Raw genomic sequence first — 18,352 nt, 5'->3', positions numbered from 1 at the left:
CTTTGTCCTTGTGGAATTGGATGTAGGGCTGGTCCACCTGCAAAGCACAAAGTTTGCTCACATGGCAAGCAGAAGTGATGGCCACGAGGAAAGCTGTTTTCCAGGTCAGCAACCTCAAGTCTGTGGTGGCCATGGGTTCAAAGAGCTTGGATGTCAAGCAGGAAAGCACAAGGTCTAGACTCCATGCCAGTGTCTGGACCAAAGATGGCGGGTGGAGATTGTTGAATCCATGGAGGAACCTCTTTACCAGAGGGTCCTTGAAGAGGGAAGGCTTGCCTTCCAAATGAAAGTAAGAACAAATTGGCAACAGATAGCATTTCATGGAGTTCAAGCATAGTCCCGAATTGGCTAGGGTCATAAGAAACTCCAGGACCATCGGGATCGATGCTTGGGATGGAGAGATATCTTTCTGGGAGAGGAAATCTAGGAACTTGTGCCTTTTAAATTGGTATGAGCATTGCGTGGAAGGTTTCTGAACAGGCAAAATTACCGTCCAGATGGAATCAAGCACGGTATCAAAGTCTGAATCCTCCAAGCTACCAAAAGGAGAGTCTCCATGTCTTGGTGTAGAACACGACCGTCGTGAAGGGACAGGAGATCGGGCCAGAACTCCAAGCAGAGGAATGTCCTTCTGGACAGGTGGAGATGAGGGGCAAAATATGGCTGACTCAACCACCACAAAGTCATGAGGATGGCGTTGTTCCAGTCTGAAGTCACCTTTGCTACAACCCTCGTGATGAGTGGAAATGGAGGGAAGGCATACATCAGCTCTCCTGACCACTCGAGTTGGAAGGCGTCCCCTTGAGAGCCTGGTCTCGGGTTCGAGAGCAAAACATTGCACAGTGAGTGTTGAGGTGGGAGGTGAAGAGGTTGCCCGCTTCAGTGTCGAGGACCAGATCGGGATAGTGTTGGAACAGGTGCTTGTCAGGGTCCTCCAAGGCACTCTGGGTCTTGGCGACTTACGCGCCAAGATTGGCCCGATCCCAACGAGATCTAATATGGGACATCTCCCTCCTAATTGAGGGAGTAAGCACTGGAGGATCAGGATCACGGATTTCTCCTTTGGATTACGATCCCGTGTCAAGGTGAATAATCCCCAAATCATCCTCTGTTACAACCAGATGAGAAGAGGCTGGGTGCAGCTTTACGTATTGACTTTGGTGTGGAGATTTTCCAGAAGAACTAACTGGTTAAACATGCCAAATTGTCCAAAAAAAAGCTGAGATTTACTATCAGAGAGCCATTAGCAATGGATGACCAGAGCTAGTCAAGTTCCTCGATCTGCTAAATGTGGCAGAAAGAAGGAACTGAAGAAGAATGGGATCAGCAGGGGCAATATATAGGGTGGGCAGAGCTACCGCCATGAAGTTGCAAACTAAGTTTTGCCTAGGGATTCTAGGAGTTTCTGAGATTTGCTGCGCAGGCACACATTTACCCATTTGTGTGATTCACGGAGACCACAAAGAAGAAAGTACATGTACTTCAAATGCAAAGTCTAAAGTTAATTTTGAGTAATTGTTGTACCAATAAATACTATTTTATACACATACTCTGGAAATGCTTTTCAGGCAGTATGGAGTAGAATTCACATCATCCCAAGAAGTTAAATTATCCATATTTTTTAATTATTGGAGTTGTAAGTTCCCACCATTTCATTTAGCAGTAAGTATTATAAAGGGGCTTTAATGTACAAGGGAAAAAGTATTGGCCTCAGCAAGAAGAGAATAATATGTATACCCCGCTGTTCAGCCAAAACTGTATCAGAGTGGCTTACAAATTGTTAGATGTTTCCCTGCCCTCAGGCTTACAATCTAAAGAGACAAGACACAAAAGGAGAAGGGAATGGCAGTGGGGAAGGGGGAAAGTCCAGATCTCTCTCTCTGAGGCCCGGACCAGGGCAGATGGACTGGAGGGAGGGCCCTTCTTATTCTGATTAGGCCCAATGGAGCTGGCCTGTCCTTGCCTCCCTCTTGATGGTGGATGGAGGGAGGGCTTTCTTCTTTTAGGCAAGGTCTGATGGAGCTGGGTTGCCTTACTCTCCCTGTGGATGATGGTGGATGGAGGGGAGGGCTCTTCTTTCAGGCCTGATGCAGCTGGGCTGGAATGACCAAGCCATGAGATTTACAAGCTTTTCCACATATTCATCCTCAAGTTTGACATACTTGGCACATAATTTCTTCAATTTCTTTAATCCTTCCAAAAAATAATAAATCTGATGCCTGTTCACTGAAATACTGCTTGTTGCTGCTATCATCTCTGAGTCATTTTAAAATTTCCTTCCTTTAAAACCCTTTTTAAGGTTTGGAAACAGGAAATAATATGCAAAGGGATCCTGGAGCATGTTTGAGACTAACTGAAAGATAGAATTTGGTAGCATGAGCTTTGGTTGATTTGAGTCTACTTCTTTAGATGCATTTGGTGGAGAGGAAAGCCCAGGGACAGACCTATATAGCAGACTATGGACTTTATCACACATCAACCTATGTGCTTCCATCCCAAAAATTGTTAAAATGCTGGCATCCCACAAAAGCAAGCAGTTTTGCTATTGGTTATCACACACAGAGCACAAGGGGTTAAAAACACATTAAAGTGGGTTCCAATGTGGATTTGGCTATCAAAAGGAGACAAACAAATCCCCATTGCCAGCATAGAAATACCTTTCCTGAGCATGCTCAAAACTGTCATTTCCACAAGTGACCCCCCCACATGCTCCAGGGAGGGGAGGGGGTATCCTCTTTGCCACAGAAGCCACAAAAGGTGTTTCCCTTTGCAAACTCCATAGGTCTGCCTGATTCCATGCCCTCCTTTTCCAGGGCATGTCCTCCCTCCCTCCCTCCCAAGGTAACTTGGGAAATAAGGAAACCGAATAAATCTGGAGGCTTGCATTGTTCACAGTGTGCATTATGTAAAGGAAGTCAATTCACAAGCAAAATGGAAATGTAAATCCGGTAGTTTTGCAAATTTGCCTATTTCCTGATTGACTTCACATTCTCCCTAGATTTCGTCCGGATTGCGTGCATAAGAAGCTGTGAATTTGTCCCTAAATCCTGAATGACCCAGCATTGGGACCACTTTAACCCTCCAATTTTCCCTCCTGTGAAAGAGTCCTATGTGAGAATGTCCACAAGAATCTAAAAATTGAGTGTGGAAACTGGCAAACCCAGATGCCAACTCTGCCCACACATCTAATCAGGAAATGTCATCACAGGAACTAATGACATCATACATAATATTAGGAACCAGTGTGGTATAGTGGTTTAAGTATTGGACTGTGACAGTTAAACTTGCATATAATTCTAGCTTAAATAGTATAGTTACAAGAGGCTGCTCAGCAAGACTGCATGCCATTGTTATATTCCAACACAGATTCATCCTCAAAAAAAAAAAAAAGGTGCTCTATTAGCAAGTAGGATTGCAGATTTGAGCATTTATTCTAAATATTGATTCACTGTGTGGAAACACTTGAAAACCCACACTTAATGTAATTCACTCATTTTATTTTATTTTCCTTTTATACAATAAAGCCAGTCACTTACAAAGTGCTAGTCTAAAACCAGATTTTGACACTATACAGAATATACACACCAGCTAGGATCCCGCCTGAAGAAAAGCAAATCCAGGTTCCTACTACCATCTTTACAGCATTTAGAAGAAATTTAGTTCAGGAGCCCCAAATCACTAAACACAAATGTGTGCTCTGGCCATACAACAAGCAGTATAGTTTCCTACTTCAGTATGGAGCAGAAATACACATGGTTTCAATAAACTGGTTTTTCCTTTTAAATATTTGTTTCCTTTTCTATCTAAATGTCACACTCCAAAAGAAAATATAACCCAAAACATCAGGAAAAGAGCAAAACCAAAATAATGCAGTGCTACAGTCTGAACTTACCCTTTAAATAATTCTAACTGCCACACACCCATCATTCCAAGTGTGCAAGAAAAAAAAACAAAGAAGATGCCAGTGAGGTAAAACCTCAAACCAATTAAAAATGGCACCTGAATCAAACAACTCAAATTTCAGCGCTTCAGAAGGACTATCCTGCAAATAATTTGGAAGATTATCAGTGAGCAGAATGCAGCTGACAGCAATGAGGGCCCATCTGCTAAAGGCTACAGATGAGCATCCAACCCACTTTCAATAAATTCTGCTAAATGACAATCTGGCTATACCCCCTGCTCTTCTTTGCTTATGCTGCTGCAGATCATGGAGATCAGCAGCCATGTTTCTTCATACCATCTCTTAATGTTTTGAGGAAAGGCTTGCAATGAGGTATAAGAGCAACAGGATGCAGCTGATTAGAAATGGACATGAACTGGCTGGTGGAAAATATAGCAAGTTGGAGATATCCAGGAGAGAAGCCACTAATTGATTTCTGAAGCCTACTGTGAAAGAAAGGGCTCTGAATGCTTCAGGATGATGCTAAAACACTGCAGAGAAACAAAATAATTAGTGGTTGGTCCTCCTGGAATATGTGACAAAATTCTCTAACAGGACATGTAAAAAGAAGAGTATGTCTCTTCATTGAACAATATGTAGCTTAACATGTGAAGTGGACAAAGAAGACTTGGGCTGAAGGAGAAATACAGAGCACAGGAAATTCATGAAGGATTGATGTGAAGGATGAATACTGCTTCTGAGATGGGAAATGGCTATAGTCACTCCCAAAGAGTTGCCCTATTTGCATAGAACATGACGACCGGGGGGGGGGGGGGTGAGATGGTTCCTACAGATTAGCCAACAGAATATTATATGGGGACACCATGGGCCAAGCCAAACACCTTTTTTCAAAAGTGCACACAAGCTCACCATGCTTGTCAGCAGTCCACTTACAGAGGCGTGGTGGCAATATGTTTTATACAAGACTGAAGCACAAGCTAAATATCCACTTCAGAGGTGTCCTCCATATTTCCATGCATCTTCAACAATGCATAAAGCTTAAAGCACATATTTTTCCTCAGCTCTAGCATATTTACATCCCAATTTTAAATTTTCATCTTACAATTCAACAAAGAAATCCCTCAATATGCACTGCTCCAGCTGTCTAGTATAATCCCCAGTTTCACACAGTTTCTGCCAAAATACAAGGTTGAGATTTAGAGAACACTTTATTGAATAGACAAAATATAATTTGTTTAAAAGCTCTTTTGTTATGATATGCCTAAGTGTGGTCATCTTATGGCCTCCCTTGTGCTATCCATCATTACTGCTCACGAAGCACTTCCATATTGGACTTCCTCTTTGAGCTTTGGAGATGGAACAAAATCAGCTCTGATTGTCAAATTAGCACTTGACCATTGAGACTCTGTCACACAGGCTCAATTAGTATCCATGCCATCACATTCTTCTGATTTCATCTTAGTACTTGTGCAGGCAGATGGGTTTTTCTTGAGGTTGCCATCTCTGCGTTGGTAGAACAGTACATATGCTGCTTTTGTCTGCAAGGCAACAACAGAAGGATTGAATACAGAACAAAAGTTTAGTGAGTAGGTAAAATTATATCCAAGGCAGTCTATTTCCTGGCCCAGTTCTAGAGTTCGTATTGACCTTTAACATATTTTTAAAAACATTCTTAATGGCTTGGGACTAAGGTATTTGAAATTTACCAAGATTCTCTTCAGAAGCCCTGCTCCAGGTGCCTCCACAAAATGAAATAATGCTGGTGCTACAAGGAAGAAGTCCTTCTTGATGCCTTCACACCAATTTTGGAATGCCCTCTTATGAAAGGCTGGCCTGGCACCTTCTTTATGGTAATTTTATTATCAGGTCAAGGTTCTTATTCTTTCACAACTTTTAAATGTTTCAACATGATGTAAAACTATGTGATTTTTCCCCAGTCAACAATTTATGCTGCATCACTGAGAACTGTATTCTATTTTATTATATTTTTATTACTGTCATCTTGTTTAAAAGCTGCATATAAATACATACAGTATTTCTCAAGCATCCTAGTTCCGACTCTATAGATCTGAAAAGTCCTAATCATGCAACATTTAAAATGTGTAAAGCCTGGCTTTCTGATAAACAGTTCTCAAAGCAGGTAAAAAACAATTTCAAAGAGCAAGTAACCAATATACAATTTGTAGTCAACAGAACAAAATGAAAATAAACAAGAGACTGTGTGAGGCATATGAATTTCAGCTGCTCAGTTCCATTGCTTGAAGTATGCCAGCTTCATCTTATAAGGGCTGCTACAGAAATAGATAGGGCCAGCACAGATTGATACATGCAAAATGACACAGACAAACAGTGCCAAGAAAATAAAGCTCCCCACTTGGTGCTTCCCAGTGCATACTATTTTCTTTAGAAAAGGAATAACAAGACCATTCTTTCCTTGCACCTTGTAAGCTTAACCACTGTGTAGTTTAACCCTAGAAGTTAAGAGAATACCTTAAGATATCCCTTATTATTTCAAATACATACCACTATTTGCTCTTCAGATGCTGGTGACACACTGCTATCATCAAAGTAATACCATTTGCTATTGATTTTATTCTTCGCATATGCAGTATCTTCCAGGACAGGTGGAGGGAGGGAGGAAAGAATTAACAAGAGAATATGAGCTTAGAAGGTATGGTATGAGATAGCATATACTGGTAGTCTCCAACAACATTTAACAACCACATAAAAGGAACAATATCCACTTGACTACACTTAGTAATCATTCACTTAATTATATTTAGGTGGATAGACTTTGTTTACAATATCTTCAAAGTGTAAAAATCTGTAATAAGCATGAATCAGGGCAAGCTGTTAATAATTTCAAATGACAAAAAATCATGTCTTATGCCTTAAAACATGTCCTTTATCCTTCCCAATATACACTTAATGCTGAAACAGTTCAATTGCATCCAACTTATAGATTCTGAAAATCTGTCCCATCCTATAACTCAGTCAGAATGCCTTCTGACTAACAATTTTTCAGTGCTTTGGGAGGGACTTCTGTTAGCACTAGTACAATGGGGCCTCGCTGTCTGCGGACTTTCCATCTGGCAAGCCCCCATTGTCCCTGATGGTGGCACATGCACACAGCCATGCTGCCATTAGGGAAAGCCTCCATTGTCCCAGTGGTGGTGCATGCATGCATGCGGCTGCACCACTGTTAGGGACAATGAGACTTCACCTTCAGTCCCATTGTCCCTAATAGTGGCATGGCCACATGCACGCACCACTTTTGGAAACAGGGGCTGTCCCTAATGGTGGCACGGCCACATGCACACACCACCACTGGGGGCAATGGGACTTGAGGTCCCACAAATTTTGGTATCCATGAGGAGAGGAGGTCTGGAACAGATCCCCTGCAGATAACACTGTACTGCATGCCTCAGTTTTACCACGGTAGATGAAATGCATCAGACAAAACATACAGTGGTTAAGGAACATTATCGTATTTTCCTGCGTATAAGGCGACTTTTGAACCCTGGAAAATCATCTCAAAAGTCGGGGGTCGTCTAATGCACCAGATACAGATAGATAATCTTCGGCTTTTTATTTTCTTGCTGCCAAGAGTAGAGCACATTATGCCACAAAACCCACCCCTTTCCCTTTGGCCGAGAGTCAGGCAAAATTGCAGAAGCCGGCGGCGGCGCCATCCCCACTCTGCCTCTTCTTCTTCAGAGAAAAAGGGAAGCGCTGGACTACAATTCCCAAGAAGCCTTGCGCACCGCAAATAGCACGGCAGAGGATGAGGCTGCCTGGGCTAGGTGGGGAGGAGGGGGCTAGCTACTTAGGTAGGTGCCTTTGAAAAAATCAAGAGTATCAGCTCAGAATGGTGGTAGACCTACCAGGCGCCTCCCTCCCTCCTTCTCTCCCCTCTTCCTTTCCACAGCGAGCCTCTGCTCTTTGTCTCCTCCGTTCCCCACAGGTCCTCCTTCAGATGGGACTCCTGAAGGAGTTTGCTGGGAATGTTCTCAGAGAGGGATTGGGGGAGAGAGGTGAATGGAGCTCTTTTAAGGGACTTTGGACTTCAGCTCCCAGAAGCCCAGGCTATTGGCCAATATGGCTGAGGCTTCTGGGAGCTGGAGTCCAAAATCTCTTAAAGGGAACAGTACTATAATATCAGTGGTCCCCAAACTGTGCTGTTCAAGAGCAAACTCTGCTTTTTAAGAGGACTGCAACATTTTTAAGGGGTTAAGGCTCTAAGGCAGTGCTTCCCAAACTTTGGTCCTCCAAGGGCTTGGGACTTCAGCTCCCAGAGGCCCCAGCTAACTAGCAAACAGTCAGGAATTCAGGGAGAGGAAGCCCAAAATATCTAGAGCCCAAAGTTTGGGAAACATTGCTATAGGTCACAATGCTCCCCAAACTCTGCTTTTTAAGGGGATTTTGGACTTCAGCTCCCAGAATCCCAGGTTATTGGCCAACATGGCAGAGGATTCTGGGAGATGAGGTCCAACATCTCTTCAAGGGCACAGTCTGGGGACCACTGCATAGGGCAAAAGATAACCTCTTGAGTTCTTCAGTACATGTCTTTTATGGTTTAGAATCATAGAGTTAAAAGAGACCACAAGGGCCATCCAGTCCAACCCCATTCTGCCATGCAGGAACTCTCAATCAAAACATCCCCGACAGATGGCCATCCAGCCTCTGCTTTAAAGCCTTCCAAGGAAGTTGACTCCACTACACTTTGAGGGAGTGTGTTCCACTATGCAACAGCCCTTACTGTCAGGAAGTTCCTCCTAATGTTGAGGTGGGTGGGATCTCTTTTCCTAGAGCTTGCATCCATTGTTCTGGGTCCTAGCCTCTGGAGCAGCAGCAAACAAACTTGCTCCCTCCTCAATGTGACACCCTTTCATGTATTTAAACAGGGCTGTCCTATCACCTCTTAACCTTCTCTTCTCCAGGCTAAACATGCCCAGCTCCCTAAGTGTTTCCTCAAAGGGCTTCATGGTTTTCAGAGCCTTCACCATTTTAGTCACCCTTCTTTGGACACATGGCTCCAGTTTCTCAATGTCCTTTTTGAATTGTGGTGCCCAGAACTGGACATAATATTAATTAAAAATTAATTTTAAAAAAACCAAAGATACACTTTGCACAATTCCTTTTGCTTCAGGGACTCAATGGTTCCACAGTATTTTATCCTCTCAGCATTCCTGTCAGGTAGGTTAGGCTGGTGCAGTGGCTTGAGTGTTGGACTATGGTTCAAAACACACTGAAGAAATAATGCACTTTGAGAGTGCTTTGACTGCCCTGGCTCAGTGCTGGCTAAGTGACAGTTTTCCTGCTAAGCACCTGCATGTCATAACCATTTGAATTAAAATTACTACCATATTTAAATCAAATCTGATGTTTTTTTAAAAATTTTATTTGGTGTGCATTGGAAGAGGGGTAGTCTTATACGGTGAGTATATCACAAACTCTATATTTTAACTGGAAAAGTTGGGGGTCGTCTTATACACCCAGTCGTCTTATACACCGGAAAATACGGTATCTTTGTTCTTTAATTGGCAAAGGAATGCTCAGAGAGGAAGCAGGAGTTGCTTCATAATCCAGTCTCAGTGGACAGAGCACATTGGGATGGGAATACATAGGGAAATGAAAGAGCTTTCTGTATTCAGGAATACAGTCATTTATGCCTCAACTTCTAAGTCATTAAACTTTCCCACAGCACTAGCCTCACTAATTAAGCAGAGCACCATAATTGGTCCTAAAAGCTAAAATCCAGATCACTGTTGCTTTTTAAAAAGAGTTCACAGTCTAATGTATACAAAATGTTGACAAATTGAAACATATCCTCTGAAGCCTCTTATCTGAAGGAACAACTTTCCCTGCCTGGAGTCCATAATTCTGTCTTCTTGTTAAAGAACTCCTGAAAGGCATTCCTGACAGGTCTCACAATCAGCCAAAAGCAGAAGCCTGGAAAAATCACATGATCCCCTTAAACTGCTGGGGCAGCAATGAGAGGAGACCAATCCCTAGGTGGCTCCTTCCCTGTAGACAAAAGATCAATTACTCACAGTGGCCAACACCCATGCCTCCATAGTGATTGGAAACAGCAATCAGATCATACACATAAGGGGTTGCTGCTGGGTCACATACAAACTCAGACATGTTCAAATCCCTGCAAGAAAAGAAAAGTCAGCTCATTCATCAATGTGTGACAACACTGCACTGAATCTTAAAGACATAGAAAATGATGCCTGGAAACCCACAGAAAGTCTAGTATGTTCTCAATTGTTTGGTTCAACACCAGTTTTGTCATCATTCAGATAATAACTTTCAGCAGTGGAAAACTGGTGTTGAAACAGACAAACAAACAAAACAAAACAGCTTCCTTTATATACCGCTTTATATACCGCCTCTCCCCATATAATCCGCCTTGCACACTCAGAACTTCCGGGACTAAACTGTTGGAGGTCCCTAGGTCCAATCATGTGCGGACCTCACAGAGGGCTTTTACTACTGCTGCCCCTCCCCTTTGGAATAAGCTCCCTGCAGAGCTTCGCTCTGCCGCCTCATTAGCTGTTTTTAAAAAAACAGTTGAAAACATACCTATTCCGGCTGGCCTTCCCACCTTAATTTGTCCATTTATTTTCCTGCCCCCTTTCCCCTCTTTTCTCTTTTGACCCTGGATTGATGTTTAATTTTCATTTTTTTCTGCCCCTGCCATGTGTATTTTTCTATTTTATTGTTTTCCTGTTCCTGTCTTGTAGTAATGTTTTTAACTGTTTATTGGATTTTAACTTTGTATTGTAACGTTTTTTAAATTTTGTAAGCCGCCCTGATCATATCCATGGAAGGGCGGGGTATAAATAAAATTTATTATTATTATTATTATACTGAAGGAACAGTATCTAAGCGGTTTACAACTGTAAACTAATTGCCCCCAACAATCTGGGTATTCATTTTAGCCACCTCAGAAGGATGGAAGCCTGAGTCAAGCTTGAGCCCTTTTTCTGGTATTGAACTCACAACCTTATGGTTTTGAGTGAGTGGCTGCAGTACAGGCATTTAACCACTGCGCCACCAGTGGCAATTGAGAATATGCTGGACTCTCTGTGGGCTTCCAGACATTCTTCTCTTTGTCTTGATGAAAATATCACTGGAAAATATTTATATGATATTATCAGCATTTCCTGTCATTTAAAATTAATTAACAGCCAGTTCCTATCCCTAGGTGTGCCCTATGACTTCAGAGGACCCAGTCCTTTCCTCCCTCTGGCCTTCTGGCCTCCCCATCTGCTCCAAGTTCTTTCTCTCCCCCACCCCCTGGCATTTGTTACACTTGGTTTTATTTTTTAACCCCCCTAGCCTCTTTTTAACAATTTTATCAACCAGTTCCAGTAATCCAAATGAATGACTCCACTGGTAAGCTGTCTTTGGAAACTGCACAGAAGCCTCTTGCACAACAGCATTAGACAGGGCAAGAGAAACATTGCAACAGAAGACAAAAAGAGATCAAAGAAAAGGGGAAGGAATTTTTTAAAAACGCGTCAGACAAAAACCTTTCTCTTCCGGCAGGCCTTCCCCGACTGAAAATGTCCAGAACCAACTGAATCCCCCTCCTTTTATTATTTTTCTTATTTGTGGTTTGTCTAGTAACTTTGTCATATTGGCTCGTTCCACATGGGCCAAAAGTACGTGCGCGGCATGTACTAGGGTTAGAAAGGGGCGTCTACATGGGCGCCACCATCTTGACGTAGCGGACACCTTGAGGCATCATTACCGCACCGCAAAAAGAAGCTGCTTTTTGCGGCTGCTTTTTGCGGCGTGGAAGAGTCATGCGGTTTGGCCGCTGAGGCTCCTCCGTAGAGCAAATGAGGGCACTTTATAGACCGCCATTTTGGGCGGTCTGGAAAGCACCTGTGTTATGTATTTTTAACAATGTTTTATTGTTTAATATTATACTTGGGAGGGAGGGTTGGGCTGGGGTCTTGTGGGGCTTGTTGTTTTTATTGTATATTTTATAAACTTTGCTGTTACCCACCTTGATCCTCAAAATGGAAGAGGCGGGGGATATAAATAAATATTTATTATTATTATTATTATTATTACAAGAATAATCAAATAGTAAAGGAAAAGAGATTTAGTAAAAGAAAAACTAGAAAATAATACTTTATAGAGAGGAACTAGTGAAACCTGTCCTAGGTAGATGAATAAGCTATATAAACTAATGGTTTAGTATTAAGCAATGACAAGGGGTGGGAATCCTGTGGGCTACCAAATGCTGGACTTCGAGTCCCATCAACTCTAGCTAACATAGTTAGTGCTAAGAAATGCTGGGAGTTGCTGTCCAACATTTGGAGGGCCATATGATTCCTGTTTCTGTCTTAGACCATGTGACTTCTTCCCCAGAGAGGGAGGTTTTCCCCCCATGAATTTTTCTAGGTCCCCCCCCCCCCCGGGGCTTTCACTTGTATAGTTATCACCATACACCAGTCTAAGACCTTGAATGATTGACAGATAAGACTTTTGGCTCCTTACATTTGTAAGGGTAAAATCTGGTATAAGAGCAAGAGTCCATGTCCAAGTTAAGTCTCCGGATGGTTAACTCACATCAGGTTTTTTCTCTCTCTTTGATCATCAATATAGCTCAGAATCCTACCTGATGGGGAATTCAACCACAGTGTCAAGTTTGTCTCTCCAGTATCTGTTGTATGAGAAGCGTTTTAAATGTACTACCAAAATGCGTGGCAGTGACCAGAGGTCAAATTTCTTTGTGGCTTGCTGATGTTTCTTGCAGTTAGGACAGTACCTGAAACAACACAAGCAAAAAATTAATCAATTAACAACAAATGCAGGTGTAAAAATTCTTTCTTTTGGTTCTCCTTGAGTGCTATTGGCAAATCAAGAAAACTGAACATGGGGAAGACTTCTTTTCAGAAAGGACAACAAATCATCTGGCATAGAGAGAATCATAGAGAGGGAAGAGATCACAAGGGCCATCCAGTCCTACCCCCTGCCATGCAGGGATACACAATCAAACCACCTCAGACAGACAATTATCCAGCCTCGGTTTAAAAAACCCCAAAAGAGACCTCACTCCAAAGCAGCATATTCAACTGTCAAACAGTTCTTACCAACAGAAAGTTTTTCCTAATATTTAATTAAACTCTCTTTTCCTGTAGTTTGAATTGCTGTGTCCTACTCTCCAGAGCAACAGAAAATAAGCTTGCTCCATCCACAATATTTAAACACGGCTATCATGTCACTTCTTAACCTTCTCTTCCCCAGACTAAACATACCCAGCTGCCTAAGGCACTCCTCACAGGGCATGGTTTCCAGATTTTTCACCATTTTGCTTGCTCTCCTCTTGCCATGTTCAAAATTTCTTGAATTTTACTGCCTAGAAACAACAACTGATCTGAAAGAGTTGTAAAATACAGTCCAGAGATGTGATTAATATCAGAATACACAATAAACTTACCAGGGATCATGTTCACCAAGTGTTTCCATGGTTGTGAAAAGCTCGATGCAGTCTCTAAGTGCTACTGTAGTTTTCTTCTTCTGTGGCTGAAACATACTGTTGTGTTTTTCAAATGCCTACAAAAAAAAATTTATATATGTTTTTGCCCCTTCAACATAAAATGCATTTTACAGTATTATAAAAACTAGGAAGATACAGTACTTTAGATTCCTTGTTACAAATGGGCAATATTTCATCCTCTGCCATCCTCCTCTCTAGTCTGATAGTCTCAAAACTGAAGCTGAAATATACTACAGGTTAAGGAAGTCTAAAATAATGATTAATGTAATCAGTTTTACTAGCTAGAGAGAACAATTCAGACTATTTTTAACACAAATATGTTAAAAATATACATAAAAGTTTACTGAAGAGGCAAACAAAAATAAAGTATCCTAATAATATGCAAATAAGAGAATCAGAGTAAGTGAAATATTTAAATTGAGTTCTAAATGTGTATAAGCACATTCTGGAGTAAAACTAAGACACAGGTATGGAGAACTTTGAGCCTTGAAGTCAATTTCAACATCTCCCAATTCAACTTTGGTGGAAAACCCTAACCAAACAGCCATTTTCTCAGCAAAGTACATGGGAAAGTGACATCTTGTTTTGGAGTCCAAAAGCACATCTCCCATGGGATTCTAGGAAAATTAATCTCTAAAGGAAAGCACATGCTTTATTTAGCAGTTTTAAATGACTGCTGCCACCATTAAATGCACTAGTGTGGACTCCAATGTAGATTCAGCCTGCAGGCCACTCTGGTTTAGTACTATATGACAAGACACACTCCCTCAGTATGTGTGTTCTTTGCTTCATCTTCACAGCTGTGCTGTGGAATAGAAACATTTGAGTCCTGTTGCAGACAGACCAGAATTTTTTATTATATTCAAAATGAAAGGAGCAGTAGTTGGTAATAGTTCTGGGAAGCAAACCACCCCCGACCAAGCAGTAAGCCTAAATGATATAACAAGCAGGTCTCCACCAAAACTACTTCCTCTTCTGCCATCATCTGACCTTCCCCAGCATCCATTTTTCCCTTCTCAATACTTTCCTGTGTATAGAGAATGCTGTATTATCCCCAACTGCAGATTGGAAATAAAGCTAAGATTCCAATTGGAAAGTGAGAAATGGGGACAGGGAGCAGGGAAAAGTTTTGCTCTCCTGGTTGAACCTATCAAATTTTTTGCCACTATCCAGGATCAAACTATTTACTGATTTCTAGTTGAAACTAATCACTGAGGCATGAGTGCAATGGATCATGCTCACAGTTTCAAACAATTCAAAAGCCCTAATTCCAAAGAGAACAAGATATATGTTTGATAACAGAAACAAATGTTTATGTAATGTAGTTTATACATATACAGAAATGGAACACAGCTAAGTATACTTCAGGGACAGGTATACTCAGGTCTAGGTATACATTAGGACAAAGATTTTCCAGTATTATCAAAATGAACATTGTAACTACAATAGGGAAACTGCTACAAATATCTGCAAAGCAGTGACATTTTGCTCTTGATTTGGGAGCAGACATGAACAAGGAAATGGAAAGATGAAACAGATTTAGTCCACATGTGAACGTGTTACTTTGCTATAAAGTACTTAGAGCGTTAGCCCATCTAGTCTAGTACTGTTCACTTGGATTGACAGTGGTTCTCTAATGTCTTGGGCAGAGGTCCCAACACCCTAAACTGTTTCAACTGGAAATTCCAGGGAGTAAAACCTGAGGTTTTCTTAATGCAAAACATGTGTTCTACTCCTCAAACTCTCATGCTCTCTCCATGTTCAGCTAGTTTGCATTAATACCCCAAGCCAAAGGCATAAGAAAAGTCAAGCACACCACTGAACATGTCAACATAACTAAAAGGGACAACTTCATACACAGTCTTCTTGCATGGCTGCTACTTAAAATCTATATACATGTGCTCCATAACATAAAAGAAATGACTATTTTCCTCAAGCAAACTCAACATTCAAGCAGAATATGTTATTGTGCACATGAGAGGTAACAACCATGTGAGAAGCAGCCTAAAGAACAATGCAGACCGTATCTGAAAAGGTGGAGGTGTTATTTCTTTTCCAGCTAAGAAAAGGACTGATTTGGAAGAGTCCAAGGGAAACTAGCAATTCATGCTCTCTGGCTCATAACAAGAACATTAATCAGTAGATTAATCTAACTACTATAGTTTAAGGGAACAAGATGCAGCCATTATTATTTGCATGAAGGCAGTTCAGATAAGCAGGCAGGTTCTACAAAGCAACAGCTTCAGTGCAACCACCCTCAATATTCTATACCAGTATTTGCTTGCTCAGGACCATTATAAAAGTACATGGTCAAAAGAAACATATCATCTTGCCTTACTGCCTGGTAACAAGAGATGAGCCAGAGTAGCACCCAACATTGTCCTTTAAAGGGAGGACATAAAAGCTAATCACCTGTGCCTCATGTTCATCAAAAAGCAACTTCCGGGTTTCAGAATCCCAGTCAATAGCAACTGTAGCATGGGCTGGAAAAACAAAAAACAAAAGGAAAAAAGAATAGCAGCTCATAAAATCTACCACAGATGAGATGTGTCTGGGGTGGTGTTTAGAAGTGGATACCTACAAGTCAACTTGAGGATTTTTCCCTCTGTGGTAAGGGAGTTTATTTCTGATGTTCCATAGGAATTTACAAGACTGAAGGTGAAGAGCCGCTTTCTGTGATGCAGGCCTTCTTTTCCTGACTCGACCTGGGTGCAGTCTTCTGACTGGCAGGCATCTGTTTCTGATATTTTCTCCTTGTTTTCTTCTTCTCCATTCTGATGCTCCATCTCTTCAACTTCACCTGGAATATATGTCAAATATTGTTTCTCACATTTTCATGTCACATAATTAGCTCCTTTCAGTATTTGTAACATCCTCTGCCTTGAAAATATGGTGAGCAATTAAAAATTGCTAATTAAAAAGAGCAATTTGGAGAGGCATGTTTCAGAGAGGAACTGGAAAATCATCTATGTCTAAGGTGGAAATCAAAGAGTTTTAACTCACAATATATGTAGTACATTATGGTCTAGGTTCTCAAACACTGGGGCACGCTCCCATAGGGGGCATGACAGTTTCTCAAGGAGGCAGTGCCAACTTCAGGTGCTAATTATCTCACCCTCCAGAGAGGGGAGGTGCTTCAGTGTTCCCTTCAGTGTCAGACCACATGGCAGGGAGTGAGACAGGAAGGAAATAAAGTGAGTGTCAGGCTGTGTTGGGGAGCCTAGGGCTTGTGTGTGCATGGTGGCAGTTTGGGAGGGGGTTGGAGCAAAGGTCGCTATCCTCACCATTTGTCTCGACACATGAGCTTTTGAAGGACAGATGCATGTGCTTTGGGAGAAATGGTTGGACCAATGGTCTTGCCACCCCCAACTATTTCTGTGGATATGCATACTTCAGGAGAAATGTTTGGAGCAACGGTTGCTTGCTGTCCCAAGCATTTATCTAAAATGAGGTACTACTCTGAATTGAGGAAGAGATGTTATCTAATAATAATAATAAGTTTATTTGTATTTTCCCACTTCTCCCAATGGATCGAAGCGGGATTACAACCAGAAATCTCCATACAATGGCAATCATATCTAAAGTACACATCATAAAACATCAAACAGTATAAAATCTCATTACAGCAATCACAGGGCAGCGGGCAGTTATGCTGTTATGACCGGAAGTGGGGTTTCCTAAAGTTCTTTATAGAATGTCAGGTGGGTATGCCTGCCAGAAGAGATCCGTCTTTAATGCCTTCTTAAAGGCATCTAAGGTCGTAATGAGACGGATCTCCTCCGGCAGATTGTTCCATAACCTGGGGGCCAAAGCTGTGTATGCTCTTTTAGAAGTAGCTGATAATCTGATCTTTGGGTAGTCTAGTAAGTTCTTCCCTGTTGTCCTGAGGGTGCAGGGCGGATTGTGTAGGAAGAGGCGTTCCCTCAAGTAACTCGGGCCCAAGCCATGTAGGGCTTTAAATGTAATAACCAATACTTTGTATTGCGCCCAGAATGAGGCAACATTAGAAGCCAAATATCTTTAAACAAGAGGCATAACAGGAACATCAAAAAACTGTTTTTGCTCTATGGCTTCAGATCATCTGAGACTTTATGGCAACCCATATCATTGGGTTTTCTTGGTAAGACTTGTTTGGTGGCAGTGGAGGGGTGGTGGTGCCTTCCTTACGCTGAGAAACTGTGACTTGCTGAAGGTCACCTAGTAAGTTTCCATAGGTGATCATGTACAGGGGTACCCCGGGTTACGAAATTCCGCTGCCGCTTTCGTAACCCGGAATACTTCGTAAGCCGAAAAAGCCATAGGCGCTAATGGGGAAAAGCCGCGATTTCGTGCGAAATAGCGCCGAAAAGCACCAAAAAATTTTTCGTAACCCGAAATAACCTTCGTAACCCGGAACAGTTTTTTTGAATGGATTTTTTTCGTAACCCGGAAATTTCATAAGGCGGCGCATTCGTATCCCGGGGTACCAGTGTATATGAATCCTGGTTTTCCAGAGTCCTAAACTAGCACTCTGACCACTTACACCATACTGACTCTTTATGAAATGAAATGAAATTTTATTTATATACCGCCGTTCCTATGATCACGGCGGTTTACAGCAAAGTAAAACACAATACAATACAAATTTCAATCAGCATAAAAAGCATATACTACAATACAGCAATCAAATAATAAAACAATCTAAAATTACATTAAATAGTGTACAGCAGCGACAAAAAAGATAGGGCATGTCCCCAACCAATCCCTAGTAAGAAAGATAAAATAACTAAGCCCCTCTCTATCTCCCTCCCTCTAACGAGTCCCCAACAGCGGGACCAGACAACAGTCCTTGGCTCTCAGCCCTGGTGGTATAGGCGGCAGGCAGAGTCCCCTGGGCCGCTCCTGCCCAGATGGAAAGGGTGACGGCAGCGTCCTCTTCAGGGGGGGGG

General features: G+C 41.9%; 1 protein-coding gene across 1 annotated transcript; it reads right to left on the bottom strand.

The window, feature by feature from the left end:
* Window positions 1-3,480: 3,480 nt before the first annotated feature.
* On the bottom strand, window positions 3,481-16,361 carry LOC121922205 (ubiquitin carboxyl-terminal hydrolase 4-like). The gene is made up of 7 exons (XM_042451315.1): window positions 16,006-16,361; window positions 15,837-15,907; window positions 13,365-13,480; window positions 12,543-12,692; window positions 9,955-10,058; window positions 6,425-6,513; window positions 3,481-5,439 (listed from the first exon to the last, which is right to left on the bottom strand). The coding sequence occupies exons 1-7, from the start codon at window positions 16,208-16,210 to the stop codon at window positions 5,320-5,322; spliced, it is 855 nt and encodes a 284-aa protein (XP_042307249.1). The 5' UTR covers window positions 16,211-16,361; the 3' UTR covers window positions 3,481-5,319.
* Between the last annotated feature and the right edge of the window lie 1,991 nt (window positions 16,362-18,352).

The sequence above is a fragment of the Sceloporus undulatus genome, chromosome 2, assembly GCF_019175285.1.
Source record: "Sceloporus undulatus isolate JIND9_A2432 ecotype Alabama chromosome 2, SceUnd_v1.1, whole genome shotgun sequence".
Lineage (NCBI taxonomy): Eukaryota > Metazoa > Chordata > Lepidosauria > Squamata > Phrynosomatidae > Sceloporus > Sceloporus undulatus.
The sequence above is the reverse complement of the archived record's forward strand: the minus strand, read 5'-3'. Positions and strand labels throughout refer to the sequence as shown.

Bases quoted from the DNA above. Each gene is read 5' to 3' on its own strand.
- LOC121922205 (XM_042451315.1), bottom strand. From the start codon at position 16,210: ATGGAGCATCAGAATGGAGAAGAAGAAAACAAGGAGAAAATATCAGAA. The intron at 10,059-12,542 runs GTAGGATTCTGA...CTTTTCTTGCAG, and splicing joins GTGGTTGAATTCCCCATCAG to GGATTTGAACATGTCTGAGT. The intron at 6,514-9,954 runs GTGAGTAATTGA...CTGTCCTGGAAG, and splicing joins AGGCATGGGTGTTGGCCACT to ATACTGCATATGCGAAGAAT.